The sequence below is a fragment of the Pan troglodytes genome, chromosome 4 (genome assembly GCF_028858775.2).
Source record: "Pan troglodytes isolate AG18354 chromosome 4, NHGRI_mPanTro3-v2.0_pri, whole genome shotgun sequence".
Lineage (NCBI taxonomy): Eukaryota > Metazoa > Chordata > Mammalia > Primates > Hominidae > Pan > Pan troglodytes.
The window spans coordinates 148,246,201-148,266,289 of record NC_072402.2 but is presented as its reverse complement, the minus strand read 5'-3'; the positions used below and the strand labels follow the sequence as shown (position 1 = coordinate 148,266,289).

Sequence of the window (20,089 nt, the reverse complement as noted above, 5' to 3'; positions counted from 1 at the left end):
CTTGCAACATTAGAACCTCACCTGGTGACACTCGTTGTCACACACTGGCTTAGCCATTTTTCGTCTGTCTCCCCTCATGAAACTGTGAGCTCCAAGGGAGCAGGGAATGGGCCTGCCTTGTCACCACCTCATCCCTGGAGTTCGGGGTTGAGGACCTAAAGGAGTGCCTGGAGTTCAGCACAAGGGCCTGGTGCTGAGGTCAGTGGATCGATGGATGGACTGATGGACAAATGTACAAACCTTGCCTACCCACTGCTGCCCCAGCTCAACTGATGACAACTCATCCTTCCAGCACCTCAGACTAAAAACCCTGCAGTCATCTTGGACTCCTCTCTTCCTCCCACACCCTATATCTAACTCATCTAACCACAGGCCTAACTATTCTAAGCCCAGAGTATGGCCACATCCCAAAATTGGGCCCTGGTCCAAGCTGCTGCCACCTCTGGTCTGGAAGACTGCAGTGCCTCCTAACTGGTCTCCCTGCTGCCACTTTTGTCCCCTACAGTCTCTGCTCCACACAACAGCCAGAATGATAGAAATCCCTTTCAAAGATGAGTCAGATCATGCTCCATTCAAAACCTTCCCATCTCAGCCTAAAAGCCCATGGCCATCCAATGGCTGGCCTTACATGGCCCTATCGATCTGGTCCATCACCCACCCCGACCTCATCTACCACCATCCCTCACTCCCCTCCAGCCATCCTGGCCTCCTATTTGGCCTTCAAACACAGCCAGCACAGCCCGCTTCAGGGCCTTTGCACTTGTGTTCTCTGCCTTGAGTGCTCTTCCTCATGTGGCAGCGTGGCTTATTCCAGGAAGGCCCACCTAGCCACCTTATTTAAACCAGCTTCTCTTGCCAGCATTCCATCCTTCCATTCCCTGCTTAACTTTGTCCGTGGCACTCATCACCATCTGACCACTATATACTTTACACATGTATTGGGGGAAACCAACCCCCGATATTCAGCATGGGTCCTTTTCTATTTTCCCTAAGTGTCTGTCAGTCTGAGAAATAAAGGGAAAGAGTACAGAAGAGAGAAATTTTAAAGCTGGGTGTCCAGGGGAGATGTCACATGTCGGCAGGTCCTGTGATGCCCCCAAGTCACAAAACCAGCAAGTTTTTATTAGTGATTTTCGAAAGGGGAGGGAGCGTACGAATAGGTGTGGGTCACAGAGATCACATGCTTCCCAATGTAATAAAATATCACAAAGCAAATGGAGGCAGGGTGAGATCACAGGACGGGGCGAAATTAAAATTGCTAATGAAGTTTCGGGCACACATTGTCATTGATAACATCTTATCAGCAGACAGGGTTTGAGAGCAGACAACCAGTCTGACCAAAATTTGTTAGGCGGGAATTTCCTCGTCCTAATAAGCCTGGGAGCGCTATGGGAGACCAGGGCTTATTTCATCCCTTATCTACAACTGTAAAAGACAAACGTTCCCAAAGCGGCCATTTCAGAGACCTCCTCTTGGGAACGCATTCTCTTCTTAGGGATGTTCCTTGCTGAGAAAAAGAATTCAGCGATATTTCTCCTATTTGCTTTTGAAAGAAGAGAAATATGGCTCTGTTCCACCTGGCCCACAGGCAGCCAGACTTTAAGGTTATCTCCCTTGTTCCCTGAACATCGCTGTTATCCTGTTCTTTTTTCAAGGTTCCCAGATTTCATATTGTTTAAACAATTTGTGCAGTTAACACAATCATCACAGGGTCCTGAGACGACATTCATCCTCAGCTTACGAAGATGACGGGATTAAGAGATTAAAGTAAAGACAGGCATAGGAAATCACAAGAGTATTGATTGGGGAAGCCATAAATGTCCATGAAATCTTCACAATTTATGTTCTTCTGCCATGGCTTCAGCCGGTCCCTCTGTTCGGGGTCCCTGACTTCCCACAACACACATGCATGAGCATATGGTCTGTCTCCTGCCACTAGAATGTCAGGTCTACAAGGGCAGGAACTTTCCTCCGTTCTGTGCATTTCTGTGTCCCCAGTGCCAAGGAAAGGGATAGATGCGAGGCTGGGCACAGTGGCTCATACCTGTAATTCCTGGAACTTTGGGAGGCCAAGGTGGGCAGATCCCCTGAGGTTGGGAGTTTGAGACCAGCCTGACCAACATGGAGAAACCCTGTCTCAACTAAAAATACAAAATTAGCCAGGCATGGTGGTGCATGCCTGTCTTCCCAGCTACTCGGGAGGCTGAAGCGGGAGAATTGCTTGAACCCAGGAGGCAGAGGTTGCAGTGAGCTGAGATTGTGCCATTGCACTCCAGCCTAGATAAGAGTGAAACTCTGTCTCAAAAAAAAAAAAAAAAAAAAGAAGAAGAAAGAAAGAAAGAAAAAGGGACAGATGCATGGTGGAAGCCCCAGAAGAAAAAAAAAATTTTTTTTTTTTTTTTGAGACAGAGTCTCACTTTGTCACCTAGGCTGGAGTGCAGTGGCACAATCTTGGCTCACTGCAGCCTCGATCTCCCAGGTTCAAGTGATCCTCCTGCCTCAGCCCTGCAAGTAGCTGGGACTACAGGCATGCACCACCACACCTGGCTAATCACCAGGCATATATATTTTTTTTTTTAGTACTTTTTTAGTAGAGATGGGGTTTCACTACATTGCCCAGGCTGGTATGAAACTCCTAGGCTCAAGCAATCTGCCTGCCTTGGCCTCCCAAAGTGCTAGGATTACAGGTGTGAGCCATCAGATCCAGCCAAGAAAAAAATTTTTAATCAGCAAAAAGACTGTAACAGAGCCCTGTCCCACATCCTCATCAGAAACCTCTTTCAAGAATGCTCATTATTCCTTGATCCTCTGTCACAAAAGCTAAGAAAGAGCTCATGAAAGGGGTCGGAGTGGCAGCCCACCTTCCCTGGGGCAGAGAGCTTCGGGTGCCAGAGGAGGCAGCAGAAGCTGATCTGCAACCCCTAAGCCAGCAAACCAGAGCTGTGCTTACCAGGACAGCGTATGCACACACATGACAGACTGTGCTCTCCATTCTCCCACCTCCTAGGCTTCCAGGGGCCCACTCACCATGATGCCATTGTGGATGAAGCCACGGCGGTAGCGGGCTGGCTTCAGGTGGGGGTACTCCTCTGTGCTGGTCACGCGGATGCTCCACACCTGCTTCCAAGCCTCGTACAGCTGCACATGCACGGGGTACACGCCCGAGTGGTGGGGCGCCACTGCATACCCCATGTCTGTGGGAATGCCATGCTCCTAGGGAGAGGATGACCAGGCCAGGGTGAGCATAGGGGTCCTTCCCCTTTGGGCCTTATCCCCCCTTTGTAGAATGGGAGAGAGAAATCAGAGGTTAGGTCGGCATGGCTGCTGGTCTGAGCCTTCATGGTAAGATGGGAAGCTGAGGCCTGGGAGGGCAAGGAATGTGCCCAGAATCTCAGTGTGGGCAACTGGCAGAGCTGGGATTAGAACCCAGGTCTCCTGACTCTTGGTCGGGTGCACATGCCTCTAGCACAAAGGACTCAAGTACCCTGTAGTGAGGGACAAGGACGAGGGCCTTTCCTACCTTCTCTTCATTCTACTTAGCACCTAGGGCTCGTTCCCTCCTCAATGACCACCTCTTCCAGCTTTCCAGAGCCTCCCCTTCTAGTAAGAGCTTGGGCGCAGGAAACAAATGGCCTGAGTTTAAGTCCCAGCTGGACCTCTTAGTAGCTGGTGTGACCTCCCTGAGCCTTGGTTTCTTGTCTGTAAAGGGGTTATTCTCTTGGGGCTTCAAGGAGACAGTGGCTATAAAGGCAGCTCTCCCTTGGCGCTGGCCCAGAGGTGTTAGTAAAAATCCGTCAGAGCAGACTGCAAAAGCAGCAAGAGGCCAGCAGTCTGGACCTCCAGCCCAGCCCTTAGCCCACCCCGCTCTGCCCTGCAAGGAATCTTACTCACGACAGCGAACTTCTTGTTCAAGGCCATCTGCTCGGCCAACACGGACTGGTTGTGGAAAAGGTGGGGCTGCATGTGGCTCCACATGTGGGGGAACCACCAGAACTCCTTCACATACGACAGCAGCAGATCATCCCCAGCGTCCTCAGCATCGGTACCTGCAGCAACACAGGCAGCTCAGAACCACCCACTGGGCCATGAGGCCCTCTAACCTGGGCCTGTGCCTGGGGATGGGAGAGCATGGCCACAGCCCACCCAGGAGCTGCCTGGAAGAGTTATCTGGGCTACAGCACAGGAACAGACAGAGCCCCAGCCCAGAGCCCTGAATTCTAGTCTAGAGTGTGCCCTTGACTCAGTGGGGGACCTTGGCCAAGACTATCTGCTCTCTAGATCCTTGGGACCATCTGCACAATTCAGGGTCTGGAGTCAATGATCTCAAGGGTTTCTTCTACCTCTGACATACCTGCTCTGATTCTATTCCAATGATCCAAATCAGGTCACTTGTCTTTTATCTAATTATCTATGGAAGCTCTTTGTATATATACAGGGTGTTTGACCCTCTATCTCAGACATATTACTATAACAATCTCTGATATGCTAAGGGTTATGAATATAAAAAACAACCAGGTGCAGTGGTTCACACTTGAAACCCCAGCACTTTGGAAGGCCAAGGTGGGAGGATCGTTTGAGCCTAGAGGTTTGAGACCAGCCTAGGCAACATAGTGCGAGGCCCCATCTCTACAAAAATTTTTAAAATATTAATAGCCAGGCACAGTGGCATGCACCTGTAGTACCTGCTACTTGGGAGGCTAAGGCAGGAGGACTGCTTGATCCCAGGAGTTCAAGGCTGCAGTGAGCTGTGATCGCACCACTGTACTCCTGCCTGGGTGACAGAGAAAGGTCCTGTCTCTAAAAATAAATAATTTTTTTTCTTTTTGTTTTGAGATGGAGTCTTACTCTGTCACCCAGGCAGGAGTACAGTTGTGTGATCATAGCTCACTGCAGCCTTGAACTCCTGGGATCAAGCAATCCTCCTGCCTTAGCCTCCCGAGTAGCTGATACTACAGGAGCACACCACCATGCCGGGCTAATTTTTCTATTTTTTGTAGAGATGGGGTTTTGCCATGTTGACCAAGGTAGTCCTGAACTCCTGACCTCAAATAATATGCCCACCTCACCCTCCCAAAGTGCTGGGATTACAGGCGTGAGCCACAGCGCCCAGCCAAAAATATATAAAAAATTTTTAAAAGAATATAAAAAATACAGACAGACAACCCAGGATCACTCCTATTTGGCTTTGGGGCTATGTTGCATATACCCCTCCATCTGCTGAATTATTGAATAAATGGTTTTCTTAGAATTCAAGAGAGGTTGTCTCACTGAGGCCTGGGCAGAAGGCAGCTAGGGGGAATAGTCACTGCAGATGACCAGCTCAGGGGTTTTGCCCAGTCCCTGAAGGACAGCAGATGAGGAGAGGACAGCAAATGAGAGAGCCCCAAAGAGGAAGGAAAGTACGCACCAAGCAACCTATAGCCCTCACCCTCAACCCTTAGGACTCTAAAATAAACCCATGACACTGGTCATCCGAGGTGGGTACAATTACACGGCATCTTCACTTTCTATGCTACATGTTTCTGTAATGTTCTTAAAACTCAACCAGCTTCTTTTATAAGCAGAAATAATACACATAATTGTAAAAGATAGGAGGGAGAGGCAAGAGGGAGAAGATGCCCCACCCAGGCCAGCTCAGCCCGAAAGGCCAGGGAGGGACAAGCGGCTGCTGTTGCTGCCGCTGCTGTTGTCCCCAGATGGCCTCTGCCTGGGCTGTGACTGCTCTTGTAGGCTGTTGGCTCCACGGGGGCAGAGGGGTCACCTCTGCCCCTAATGTGGGTCAGTAAGCCCACCCGCTGCCCTCATGGATGGGTGCTTTGAGGGTTTGGGTGCTGAGGAGTCCTGGAAGTTGCTAGTGAGGGCAGGGGCAGGCCCACTTACCTGTGTGGAAGAATTTCCCTGAGTAGCCCAGGTTGAAGGTGAAGTTCGGGATGTGTGCGCGTAGTTCGTTCTGTGTGTCAAACAGGGCCTAGGACAGGCAGGGGAGAAAGGAATGAGTGAGGGAAAGCCAGGAGCTCCCTGCTCTTCCCACTGAGGGCAGTGAAAAAATGTGGAAATCCCTTGTTCAAAAATTATAAAGAATGTCAAGGACGGCGTGGTGGCTCATGCCTGTAATCCCAGCAGTTTGGGAAGCTGAGGCGGGTGGATCACTTGAGGTCAGGAGTTCAAGACCAGCCTGGCCAACATGGCAAAACCCAGTCTCTACTGGAAATACAAAAATTAGCCGGGCATGGTGGCACGAGCCTGTAATCCCAGCTACTTGGGAAGCTGAGGCAGGAGAATCGCTTGAACCCGGGAGGCGGAGGTGCAGTGAGCTGAGATCGCACCACTGGAGCCGAGATCACTCCAGCCTGGGTGACAGAGCGAGATTCCGTCTCAAAAAAAAAAGAATGTCAAGAAGGCAACAGCAGGCATTAAACCACATAATGGGCTCCCTCTGAGCATGGGGCTCTGTGTGGCTGCACAGATCACATACTCTTGAAACCAGCCCTATGCTGCCGTCCGCCAGGCCTCTGGCAAGGGAAAATCTAGAATCCTACCCAGCTCTGCTATGTGTCCTTGAAAAGGCTTCACATTCCTCTAGGCCTTGGTTTCATCAAATGTAAAACAGGGATGATAATATCTCCCTCACAAGGCTCTTGGAAGAATCAAGTAAGATAACCGCATGTATGCCAGATATTCGGGAGGCTAAGGCAGGAGGATTGCTTGAGCCCAGGAGTTAGAATCCAACACAGGTCCAACTGTAAGACCCTGCTCTAAAAAGATTAAACAATTGTAAAAAAGATATTGTACGTAAAACTGCCTGACATCTGGTAAGTGATGAAAAATGGTGGCCAATGCTACATCTGCGGTCACTGCCGCTGTGAGCCTGTGTCTTCATCTATCAAATGTGGAGGATTTCTCTTTGCTGATGGAATGCAATGCTGACATTAAAGGGCCATAACCTTTCCAAGGATGGGACACTGTGCGCCCAGCAATGTGGTCTTCCCATGCACCGTGTACCCAGTACTTTTCAAGTCAATGAAGGGACACTGACACTTATGAAACAAACATACAGGTGTACTCTGGGGTTAGGACACATGAGCCACAAAGCAGCTCAGAAACCTGTAAGAGCCGCCAGGTGCAGTGGCTCATGCCTGTAATCCCAGCACTCTGGGAGGCTGAGGCAGGCAGATCACCTGAGGTCAGGAGTTCAAAACCAGCCTGACCAACATGGTGAAACCCTGCCTCTACTAAAAATACAAAATTAGCCAGGCGTGGTGGCAGGTGCCTGTAATCCCAGCTATTCAGGAGGCTGAGGCAGAAGAATTGCTTGAACCCAGAGGCGGAGGTTGCAGTGAGCGAAGATCGTGCCATTGCACTCCAGCCTAGGCAACAAGAACGAAACTCCATCTCAAAAAAAAAGAGAGAAAAAGAAAAAAGAAACCTGTAAGAGCCAGCTATCAGAACACTTTACAAACTAAAAGTCCTGGCCCTCCCCAGTCAATGTAGTCACCACCAGCATCTTACCAGGGCAGTGCACTGCCTGGTGGACATGCATGCTCCAGCTGTGTGGCCTTGGGCAAGTTACCTCAACTCCCTGAGCCTCAGTGCCCACCCCTGTAAAATGGGACTCAGAACAATACCCACCTCACAGGGCTGCTGTAAGGACCCAACGAAGCAACGGCCAGAAAGGGCTAAGCACAAGGACTCACCAAGCCCTGAATAGGCAGCTGCTATTGGTATTATTTAAATTGCGCTGTACAGCCAGTACTGTACAAGCTAATGAGGCGACATTCATGTCTCTGAAAGAAGGGCTCTGTTGTAGGCTGTGCTTGGGATTAAAGAAAAAAAAAAAAACTCTGCCCTTTCTTATTCACAAAAATGTTTAAGGCAAGTAGGATTGTGGCTGGAGAAGCACTTTGCAATCTGGACTGAGCTGAGTGTGTGAAAGAGGGTGCCTCTATTTGTATTTTTGGTTTGTATCCTATTTTTCTATTTCTATTGCTCTATAGAAATGGCTTCAAACTGCTATCATTCCTCTCACTTTAAAAATAGAAAAAATAGGGCCAGGTGCGGTGGCTCATGCTCATAAACCCAGCACTTTGGGAGGCCGAGGTGGGTGCAGCACTTGACTCCAGGAGTTCCAGATCGGCCTGGGCAACATGGCGAAACCTGGGCTCTACAAAAAACTAGCTGGGTAAGCTGGGTATGGTGGCATGTGCCTGTGATCCCAGCTACTCAGGAGGCTGAGGTGGGAGGATTGCTTGTGCTTAGGATCACTTAAGTGAGCTGTGATCCCGCCACTGCACTCCAGCCTGGGTGGCAGAGTAAGACTCTATCTCAAAAAAAAAAAAAAAAAATTAAAATATGGAAAATTAATAAGAGAGGGAAATTCAGGGCTTATAGGAACACAGTGAGCCCAGGAACCTGATCTCCTCAGGCTCAACCTGACCCTGGACCACAGTCTCTCCAGAACTCACTGGACAGACAGCAAGAACCTGGGTTCCTGCAGGAGAAAATGAGCTTGGGCCACTGGAAGAACACCTCAAGTAGAACACAGAGCAATCTACCTTGCCAGAGGCAGGTGGTGGCACTGCATGAAGACTTAGACTGGAAGGCTAAAACGTTCTTTAAACAGGAGAGCCTTTAAGAGAATGGAATTTCAGGAGGAAACACAATGCGTAAAAGCAGCGCAAAGCAGCACCGCTGGAGCAACTAAGGTGGAGCCTGGAGGGCTGAGCCTGGCACCAAAACATCCCCCTAACCCCCACCCCAGCTATCCAGGCACCTATGGGAGACCCCTGGGCACCAGGAAATAGCCTGAAAACTTCCCATTCACCCCATCTCATCATTTTATAGCTGAGGCTCAGGCATGGGAGGGGACCTGCCCAAGTCACCTAGTTCATTAGGGTCAAATTAGGACTCGATTCAAATTAGGTCTTAACTCCCCAGACAGTGCCTGCTCCCGAATGTCATCCATTCTGCTCTTCTCTAGAGGTGTAAGGAAGAGCAAAGTTCACTCCTGACCAAGGCAGGGCGATGAATGCCACCAGGACCCTCCTTCCAGGCCCCAGGGCCAACCCCTACCAGAGATTTCAGATTTTTAAAGCCTCCTGCTAACATCAAAGACAAGCCTGGGTTTGGTGCTAATATGTTTCTAACACTTGCTAATCTCCTATAAGAGAGGACAGGCTGTCAGCAGGCAGCAGAATGTCTCTAGAATTTAATCCCCCTGTTTTGTTTTCATTGGATTTATTGTTATGGTTGCCCTCTATTTATGGCAACTGATCCGGATTTCCTATTTACACTAGGATGCCATCTCCTTTGCGAATAAGTTTAAATAAAATAGTGAGTAGATGAAAACTGTATTTTAAAGATTGTTTAATGGTCTTAATTTGTAGGCTGTTTCTCACAATGACAGTTCACATGTGTGTAAAATCTTGTGGTCTGCAAAGTACTTTTACACAGTTTTGTTTAGTAAAAACTTTTTTTTTTTTTTTTTTTTTTTTGAGACAGGGTCTTGCTCTGTGGCCCAGGCTGGAATGCCATGCACAGTCATGGCTCACTGCAGCCTCAACCTCCCAAGCTCAAGCAATCCTCCTGCCTCAGCCTCCCAGATAGCTAGGACTACAGGACTACTACCACCACACCCAGCTAATGTTTTATTTTTTGTAGAGACAAGGTCTCCTTATGTTGCTCAAGCTGGTCTCAAACTCCTGGGCTCAAGCAATCCTCCTCCCTTCGCTTCTCAAAGTGCTGGGATTACAAGCACAAGCCACCACACCCGGCCAGCAAACCTTTTTTGAATTAAACACATGCATTCCACTGTCTACTTACACCTCAGTTAAAATCTGCCTCATGCATGATTCAAGCTCTCATCCTTATTTTAAGAGTTTTGTAGGCGCTCTGACATTAACATAAACATTTTTAAGAGTTAAAAATCATATTTAAATTAAAGGCAGACAAACAGCATTGTACAGCTCCCATCTTTGTCTGGATGTCTTCTTCCATACATATTATACAAACTTAAACTCCACATTCCAGATGCAAAATTCCTCATATTCAATACTTCAATACAACAAAGTTTTATTTTTTTAATTTTTTTGAGACAGAGTCTTGCTCTGTCACCCAGGCTGGAGTGCAGTGGCACAATCTCGGCTCACTGCAACCTCCACCTCCTGGGTTCAAGCGATTCTCCTGCCTCAGCCTCCTGTGTAGCCAGGATGACAGGCACATGCCACCACACCTGGCTAAGTTTTTTTTGTATTTTTAGTAGAGATAGGGTTTCGCCATGTTGGCCAGGCTGGTCTCAAACTCCTGACCTCAAGTGATCCGCCTACCTCAGCCTCCCAAAGTGCTGGGATTACAGGTGTGAGCCACCACACCTGGCCAATGCTTCGATCAAGTTTTAAATGATACTTGCTTCTAATAAGACAATTAATAAGAACCAACTGGCAGGACAGGAAGCAGAGTGGGACTGTCTTTTAAGTAACTCCCAGCATAGGGGAGATGCAGACAGGGCACACCCACGATGGGGCACCTGAAGGCTGAAGCTTGCCAGGCCCCACCTGCCTTGCCCGGTCTAGCACCCCCAGCCATACCTTCACGTCCTCCACCTTCATGCGTGTGCCCTCCTTGCCCACGAAGATGTCATCAATATCCACCAGGATGTAGCGGTCCAATGGCAGGGAGAGGCGCTTCCCCGTGAGGAAGGCCACGGCATCCACGAAGACGAGCTTGTGCAGCCAGAAGTTCAGGTTGTTGCCAAACAGCACGCGCTGGATGCCGTCGTGCAGGCCCAGGTCCTGGACCACAGTGGCGTGCAGTGCAGCATGCAGGCCGGCGTCTGCGCCCAGGTGCGGGATGGACTCAGACGAGCGCGTCTTGGCCAGCAGCACTGGCTCATAGGTGGAGTGATTTGACTGGAACACCGTCCAGTCCTCGCCGGGGAGCACACCTTTCTCCACCTCGCTAGGTCGCGTCACGTAGAGCAGCGGGGACTTGGGGTTGATGCTGCAGTCCTTCAGGCCCAGGTTTGAGTGCAGGAACAGGGGGAAGCCCTTGAGCTGCGCACTCAGCAGGCTGTTCTCATTGGCCTGCAGTCAATGGGGGGCAGGAAGGGGAACAGAACTGTCACATCCAGAACCCCAAAGGACACAGTCTCTCACATGTGGACCATAACAGTGGTATCAATATTCACCAACATTCATGGAGGGCTCACCACCCTGGCCCTGCGCTCCACCCTGCACAATAATATACTCACAAACACACGACTCACTTACCAAAGCCAGGCACTAGGTGCTGTGCACTTTGCAGACAGGAATGCTGTTAATCCTCCAATGACCCCAGATGGAGACACTGCTCTCATACCCATTTTACACATAGCAGACAGAGGCCTAGAGAGGCTAAACCACACAGAAGAAAATCTAGCAGTTGAGAACATGAATCCTGCTAGACTGCCTGACTTTGGGCAAGTTATATCACCTCTCTGTGCCTCAGTTTCTGCTGTAAAATGTGGCTAAGAACAGAAAGTAACTCCAGGAGTGGTAGAGGATGACCAGTATCAATACCGGCAACGTGCTCAGAATAGGGCCTGTGGCATGATCAGAAACTGCTCATTCAGTCCTCACATCAGCCTGCGTATCCCACTTCACAGGTGTGGAAACCGAGGCTTGGAGGGGCATGCTGCCCTCAGTAGCACAGTGGTTGGGAGGAGCTATGAATCACTGCCAAGAGGTCGAGCCCTAGCACCCACACACCTAACCATTAGGCGTGGTTGCCTGGGGTTTCCAAACTGCCTCTGGCCACGCAACCTTTTCTTCAGGAGACATCTTATGTGGATGCCAATGCAGACGTTCAAAGAGGAGGTTTCTGCTGGGGGTGCCCCATATGCCCCTAGCACCCCAGAGGCCACTCCCTCACTATGGTGCCTGCCCGGTCATTGCCATCAGTGGTGAAGTCTCTGCCTCCCTTCTCTCAAGGCATGTGGCTGCTCAGCTCCCTGGAAGTCTGAAGACAGTGTGCCCCAGTCCCCTCTTCCTTAGGCTCACAGCCCCTGTTCCTTCATGACCTTCCTCACCCTCTCAGCCACCTGCCCCTGAATATGGTACAATTTCTCCTTGTTCCTGTGCCAATTCCATTCCGTCTTCTTGGCCTGACAAACTCCTGCTCATAATTCACACCCAATGCATATACCCTCTTTTCTGCACTGGCCTCCCTGAGACCATGTTAAAGCCTCAGCTGCAGCATTTCTCACCTCAGCAGCAATATTATATTTTCAGCGTTCTATCTCCCACCAGCCTGCAACCCCTTAAGGTTAGGGGCTATGATGTTTCACCTTTGGACCCCTAGTGCCCAGCTTGATACCCAGCAGGAACACACACAATTCAATGCAGAACTGGATTTTTAAAAGGAATAAAAGAGGAACAGCCAGCTCTCTAGTGCCTGGCATAGACAGACGCTCAATACAGGTTTCATCTGTTCATTCCACAACTATTTGCTGTGTCAGGCACTGTTTTAAGTGCCAGTGATACAGTGAGAAAAACAAAGACATGGCCCCTGCTCTCGTGAACCTTAAAATCAAGGAGGGAAGAGAGACATTCACTGAAATCACAGGAATAAATATAAAACTTCAGTGTGGCACATGCTACACAGAGGAGGTTCATATTTGTGGAACAGTAGATTACTGGGCACAGTTAGTGGGCTCAGGAGGTCTCCTGGAGAAAGGGACTTTTGAGCTAACATTTAAAGAACAAACAAGCACAAACAAAGGGAAAGGTAGAGGCCAAGAATAGCAAGTGCAAAGGCCCTGAGGTAGGACAGGCCTCAGCATGACCAAGGAATAGCAAGAGGGCAGCCGAGTGACCAAGAGGGAAAGGAGGAGATGAGGCAGATAGGTCAGCTGGAGCCAGGCCTGCAGGGTGCTGGAGGATTGAAGCAGCAGCAGGAAGCCCTCAAAGACTCCATCAAAGGATGACAGGTTCTAATTTGCATTTTAAAAAGATCCATGTGGCTGCTGCCTGGAGAGTGAGTGGGGCAGGGCAAAGCAAAATGAGTTTGGAGGGGGAGATGGGGTCATGTGTGGGGCCCCCAGGAGAGCTGCTCAGGGGGCACACACAGGGGTACACAGGTCAGTGGCGGGGGCGGGGTAAAGTCTCAGCTGAGCCTGAGCCCGCTGCAGAGCTGTACCTGTCCAGAAGAGTGCCTTTCACTCATCTCCTCTAATTCCCAAAAAGGCTCTGCAGGGCCCTGGCCTCGTAAACCACATTAAGTAGCCTGCATGTGATTCTCCAAACATCGAGAGTACTTCCCCACCCTGTCCTGAGCCAGCCTGGGGTGCTGAGGCCCAGCGCACAGCCCAGTCCTCAGCTACCTCCCCAACTCCAGGCTGCTCACGACTCCTAAGACAGCCCTGACCAAGGATGGGAACTACTTGGGCTGTGTGGGGACAAAAGCGGTAGGGGCCAGAGACATTTCAGGCCTTGTCCATATCCTGCTGAGGCCTGGGATGCCACACTGGACCGCGGGTGCTGAGGGATCCCATTTCAAAGTCCCGACCCTGAGCTGACTGCCAGGTGCTGGAGGCTCAGTCAGCTGCCCAGCCATCCAGGAAGGGAGGAAGCCAAGTCACTGATGGCCTATCCATTGGCAATGAAATGAACCAGGCAAGAAGGGAATGGAGGGCCTCAGCACCGAGATGCTGGTCTCACTGCAGGCCTCACCCCACAGCAGTGGAAATCCCTCTTGCTCCTCACCACTGAGTACCCACTCCGGAGACACCAAGTCTTCCAATGGGGTCCCCCAGGCAGAGGGAGGAGGAGCCCTGATTCGGGAACGCAGAGGTGGAGGCCAAGCACAGACCTCACCATTACCTGGGGGACCTTGGGAATCCTACATCTCCTCTCTGAGCCTCAGGCTCCCTGTCAGTACATTTGCTCCTGTGGCTGGGTTAGAAACAACAAGCTTGACTGTCAGATCTTGGCTCTATGACTTACCACAGGTTGAGCATCTCTAATCTGAAAATCCAAAATGCTCCAAAATCCAAAACTTTTTGAGCACCAATGTGACCTCTAAAGGTCATGCTCAAAGGAAATGCTTATTGCAGCATTCTGGATTTCAGATTTTCAGACTAGGGATGCTCAACTGGTAGGTAGAATGCAAGCATTCCAAAATCTGAGACACTTATGGTCCCCAGCATTTCAGACAAGGGACACTCAACCTGTAGCTATGTCATTCGGGACAAGCCATTTAACTTTTTGAACCTCAGTTCCTTATCTGAAAATAAAGTGCCTACTTCACAGGATAGCTGTGAGAATTAGCCATGAAATGCCTGCAAAGCACCGAGCTCAGTGACCGGGACACAGTAAGTGCTCAATGGAAGAGGTCAGGTACTCCTTGCCAGACCCCTGCCAGGGTGTGTTTAGCCCCAGGTCACCTGGAATTTCAAGGTTGAGGCATGACAGTGCCAGGAAGTAGGGATCCAGATGAGGATGACCCTATTCCCACCACCCTCCAGGATCTCACAGGGGCACACATTGGTCAGGGCCACAAGATGGACACAGTGCTACCACTGCTGTTTACTGAACCTGGAGATGACAAAGCACGATAGCTACCATCTATTGAGTGGCTCCGGTACCAGGCAATGGGCTCAGTGCTCCCCACCCACTGTCTTGTTTTCAACACAGACCAGTGAAGCAGCAGCTGTAATTAGCCCCACTTTGCAGATGAGTTGAGCATTTTACCCAAAGTCACTCTGTTTCTAAGTGACAGAGAGATTTGAACCTGTCTGGACTTTTAAGTCCCTGCTCTCACACTGCCCTGGGAATCCAGCATCAGTGGGAATTGGAAAATGAGTTTTCAGATCCCTGGAGCCCACAGACAATCCCCACTTGGCAAGCCCAGCACACAGCGGGGAAGTTGGTCTTGCAGAAAGAGTGGAAAGATGTGCCTTGACCACCAGAGGGCATGCATTTGAGCAGAAAATCACAGGCCTCTGCTCAAAACCAAGGATAGTCTTGTCCTAGGCAACAGGGTAGGAAGAGCACCAAGTCCTGGAATTACCACTGGTCCCACGATGAGACTCTGAACATGTCCGCACCCCTCCCTAGGCCTCCTGTTCACCTTCTGCAGAGCAAGGAATTGGGGCCAGACAGCGCCCAAGCTCCATTGTACCAATTACGCCCAATGGCCACAGCCCACTGCCTGGTCCCCAAAGACTGTGGGAGCTCTGTGCACTGGGTGTGGCCTCTGATGTCACTTCTCCTGAATAAGTGGTATGTGAGGCTCCTGGACTCATCACATCGTGGTTAAGACTAAGGCCTCTGGGGCCGGACTGCTTGAGTTCAAATCCCAGACCTACACTCATCAGAGGCGTAGGCTTGGACACATTGCTTATCCTCCTTTGCCTCAGTTTCCTCCTATCTTAAATCAGGCTGCTAGCCACCTGCCTTGGTGTGAAGTGCGTGAATCTGCACAATGCATGTAGACGGTGCATGGCACTGAGTGAGCACTCAATAAACGTCAGCCTCCTGACGCTTTTCAGGCCTGGGACTCTGAATAGAACTTAACGAAGTTCATGGCAGGAAAGGGTACAGAGTCCAAGAGAAAAGAGACAAACAGACAATGGAGATAGTCTGACTTGATGTCATTGTAAAGCCATAAACCAGGCCAGCGTTCCCCTGAGGGTGCTCTGTAAAAGAAAGGGTTTTGTGATCAAGCCAGTTGAGAACAAATCTCACTGGTTGCTCTACTGCAGGACTTCTAAGGGCCTTCAAATTCTTGGCTCACAATACCTTTCAGTGGCAGAGCTTCCTGCTGTATTAGGGTGTGAAAGAACACGCCATGAGAAGCCCTCCAGGAGACAGGGCCCAGTGCACAAGTGCATCAGGAAGGCCTGGCACAAACGGGCACCCAGCAGCGGACACAGGCCACTTCTGACCCATCTCCCGCTCCTCCTCTCCTGGCTCACACCAAGCAAGAGGCTGCTTTAGGACTCGTGCACTTAACGTCCCTTCTTCCTGGAAGACTCTTTGCACAGAAAGCCACATGGCTCCTCCCCTCATTTATTTCAGGTCACTTTATCAAAGACGACTTTCCTAAAATAATGTCAAGCTCCCACCCCCACTACCCTCTGTGTCCTTTCCCTGCTTTGTTTCTTTTTGTACTGATCACACCTGCCCCATCCTGTGTTTATTTGCTCACTGCCTGTCACCCACCCACTCCCACAGCACTGAAATGCCAGCTCCATGACAGCAGGGACTTTGTCCACTTCGATCACCGCTAGCACAGGACCACAAACACTGTGAGTGCTCAGTAAATATTTGTTGAATGAAGGAACAAATTCCCTGCCACCTCCAAAGCATCCAACTAAGAGTCCCAGCTAGTGTCTGCTTTCATCTTGCAGGTCAGACTTCTCTGGCCACAGCCTCTGGATCCCCCACCCACCATTCCCAACCTCCCCCCGCCAAGGACAGATTCTCTGTGACACCCTTTCTGCAAGGACCCCAATCCCGGCGGTCATTCTGGAAGCCCCATAAAGCCCAGAGCAGCTCCCCATCTGCCAGTGGGATTTCATTCTCCTCTTTCTCCTCATGCAAATGGCTCTGGGTCAGGAGGTATATTAACGCCATACTCCACCACCACCAAGAGGGAAGAGCATGGGATAAAGAGCCCAAACTGTCTATGTCTAGGTTCAAATCTCGGCTTCTCCACTTACAGGCTGCAAAACCTCACATAAGTAACTTAACACCCGGAGCCTTGGTTTGCTCATCTGAAAAATGGGTGCACACGCCCTCCCTAGGGGAGATTGCCTTGACAGGTTTTGGGGCACCTAGCAGAGCATGCTCCTCCGACTTCACACTTACTCTGTGGCCTCCTTTAGGCAAGCACCTGCTGTGTGCTGGACCCCATGCACAGCAGGCGATCCCCCTGGCACGCTCCCCTAATATTTACAAAGCACTTGCCAGGCAGTGGGCACCGCATGCTCCCAGTGCTTTACATATACTCACTCATTTAACCCTCCCAACAACCCCAGGAGGCGGGTGCTACCATTACACCCATTTCACAGATGAGAATTCAGGCACTGAGCTGGAGAGGGGGCTCTGAACTGCTCAGGGACCCTGCTTCTTGTGTACCTTGAAGAAGCCAATGATGCCCACGCCGTAGGCCACACAGTACTTGTCCAGCAGCTCCCGGTTCCAGGCGTCCAGGTTGACATACTTGAGGATGTTCTCATAGATGATGAGGGCGAAGCGGCCACGGCCCTTGTCAGTGAGCGTGGGCATGTCACCCTTGCCCGGCGCAATCTCTGTGCGGTATTTGAAGCGGCTGGACTCCAGGATGGCCACCACCTCCTGGCCCAGTTGCGAGTAGAGGCTCTCCACAAAGACCAGCACCAACGGGTCTGTGCGGGAAGGGGTGGCTGCCTGCACAGGCTTGAGTGGCAGCAGGCGACTGGGGGCCACAGGCGGCGGGTCCCCGCAGTCAGGCTCGGGGGCATCCGCCGAGGGCTCCAGGCCTCGCTTCCAGCCATATAGGTAGTAGGCCGAGATGAAAACGCTGAACAGGCAGAAGATGAACAGCAGGAAAAGGACAGCCTGCGGGGACACGTGCCGACACAGCCTCCGGAGGCATGCCAGGGCAGGCATCCTGGCCTCCGAGACCTTGGCCACCGGAGGCCCGGCCTGCCCTGGCTACCCCAAGGCCCCACACAGGAGGAGACACGAGAATCGTCCACTGACCAACAAATTCACAGAGACTTAGGAAGCGACGCCCTTGTGGGGCACTGGGAGTGGAGGATCTGGGCCCCCAGTCCTTCCTCCCAGCCAGGGGCGCAGTCCACAGGCTGGTCACGCTCCTTCCTTCCTCCGCGCCCCTTTATGTCACCATGGCAAACCCCCGCGTGGTCCTGTGCAGAGCAGAAGTGCCCCAGGGCGTCAGGGCCTTCTGGGGGTGCAGGGCAGCAGGCCAGAGGACACTGGGCAGGCCCGGGGGTGCTGCATGCCGCTCACTCCGTGGGGCCCACGGGGCTAAGGCTGTGGAGAGTGGAGAGAACAGGAGTGTCAGAGTGCGGGCTTCAGGGTTCAGCTAACTGTGGACACACAGGAGCTGACCTAGGAATGCCCAAATGCAAGTACGGCTGCCAAACCAAGGTTGCATGATTTGGAGCAAGCTCTTTAATATCTCTGAGCCCCAGTTTCCCTACTTGTAAAATGGGGCAGACAATAAATAATATGAACCCATCTCATAAGGGGTTGGAGGATTAAGTCCAACAACGTTTGTAAACGACTTAAAGCAGTACCTAGCATATGGTATCTACAAATTGGAGTTGCTATTTTTGATCATTATCAGAGTCCAAGACTAGGCCAAGAAAAATCCAGGAGCAGGACGGATGGGGAGAGATGATAAACATTTGCACAGCCTGGGAACTAGAGGTAGAATTCTAAATCACGACTGAATACCACATCCTCACCATATTCCATTCCCTTCCTAACCCGTTGCTCTCTTTGAATGAGCCCAGCAGCCCCATATGATAGATGAAAAGACTGAGTCTCCAGCCAAGGAATGAAGACTCAGAATGAAGCCAAGCCAGGATTCATTAGCAGGCTGCAGGGCATGTGTGCCTTAGCTGTGTGAGAAGGCCTCAGGTGACCATTACACCTTTAAAGCATCAGTGAGCTAATCTGTAACACCAGCACCCCTGTAGCTCATGGCTGTAGCTGAGCGTTAAGTAAATATGTCTGAGGAGCTTGGCACAAGAAACATGGCAGCTGTCATATGTGCCCATAATGCAACCAGGTATCTCTCATCCTCGGGGTACGTACCCACAGGTGCACACAGCAGCCCAGGACAACAGATGACCAAATAGCCTTCCTGAGGATCGCCATACTGCCACCACAGGATGCAGAGGGGAGGCCTCCCCTGCCCTGGACCTTCTGTCCACCCAGGCAGCCATAACTCTGGGTTCCAGCCTCCCGCTCAGCCTGAACCCCCCGCACCCCCTGCACCCAGGCCACGCCTCCTGTACTCATCTCACTGGAAAGAGTTAACGAAGACGCACATACACGACACAAAGGCCCCAACTGTCTCATCCCAAACAGCAACCCCAAACACAGTCTACCAGTCTCCCTTAAATAGTAATGAAGTCACAAGAAGTGAGATTTCCCAGCAACCCAAGGAGCAACTTTCTTTTCTTCTTACTTTTTTTTTTTGAGGCGGAGTTTCACTCTTGTTGCCCAGGCTAGACAATGGTGCAATCTCGTCTCGCTGCCACCTCCGCCTCCCCAGTTTAAGTGATTCTCCTGCCTCAGCCTCCTGGGTAGCTGGGATTACAGGCATGAGCCACCATGCCCGTAGAGACGGGGTTTCTCCATGTTGATCAGGCTGGCCTTGAACTCCTGACCTCAGGTGATTCGCCGGCCTTGGCCTCCCAAAGTGCTGGGATTATAGGCATGAACCACCACGCCTGGCCCCCAAGGAGCAACTATCAGTCACAGCAGCTCAAAGCTAGAAGGAGAGTTGCCCAGGTCTAGATGGAAGGTGTAAGAGCCAGGGCTAAAGAGGCCAGGGGGGAATTCAAGGCTTGGGCCCAGCCTAGAGGGTAAAGATCTTTGAAATCCCTTCCAGCTCCAAGACTATATGATGTGCTCAGCATGGGTACAGCATGCTCCAGACCTGACAGCTGCACTTCCAGGAATTTATCCTAGAGGTATTACTGCGGAAGTGTGTAAAGATTTTTCCACAAGAACACAAATCCTAGTGCTGCTTATAACAGCAAATCCCAAACAATGGGAGATTGTATTTAGGAATTATAACACAAGGCTCGGGCGTGGTGGCTCATGCTTGTAATCCCAGAACTTTGGGAGGCCGAGGTGGGTGGATCACTTGAGGTCAGGAGTTCAAGACCAGCCTGGGCAACATGGTGAAACCTCATCTCTACTAAAAATACAACAACTAGTCGGGCGTGGTGACACACACCTGTAGTCCCAGCTACCCAGGAGGCTGAGGCAGGGGAATCACTTGAACCTGGGAGGCGGAGGGTGCAGTGAGCCGAGATCACGTCACTGCACTGCAGCCTGGGCGACAGAGCGAGACTCTATCTAAAAAAAAA

At 51.0% G+C, this 20,089-nt stretch overlaps 1 protein-coding gene across 18 annotated transcripts in view; it reads right to left on the bottom strand.

Annotated features, from left to right (window-relative positions):
- The window catches only part of NDST1 (N-deacetylase and N-sulfotransferase 1), a 72,365-nt gene that overhangs the window by 18,909 nt on the left and 33,367 nt on the right, over positions 1–20,089 (bottom strand). For 16 of the 18 annotated variants that reach the window (XM_016954053.4, XM_063811585.1, XM_063811588.1 and 13 more), the window contains 5 exons: positions 17,115–18,014; positions 10,584–11,078; positions 5,881–5,968; positions 3,892–4,046; positions 3,028–3,213 (listed from right to left, as the gene is read on the bottom strand). In XM_016954053.4, the coding sequence (XP_016809542.1) occupies positions 3,028–3,213; positions 3,892–4,046; positions 5,881–5,968; positions 10,584–11,078; positions 17,115–17,627 (1,437 nt within the window). In that variant the 5' untranslated portion in view covers positions 17,628–18,014. Of the gene's footprint in view, positions 1–3,027; positions 3,214–3,891; positions 4,047–5,880; positions 5,969–10,583; positions 11,079–17,114; positions 18,015–19,956; positions 20,079–20,089 lie in introns of all 18 variants that reach the window. The other 2 variants (XM_009449942.5, XM_063811587.1) reach the window with 1 other exon arrangement.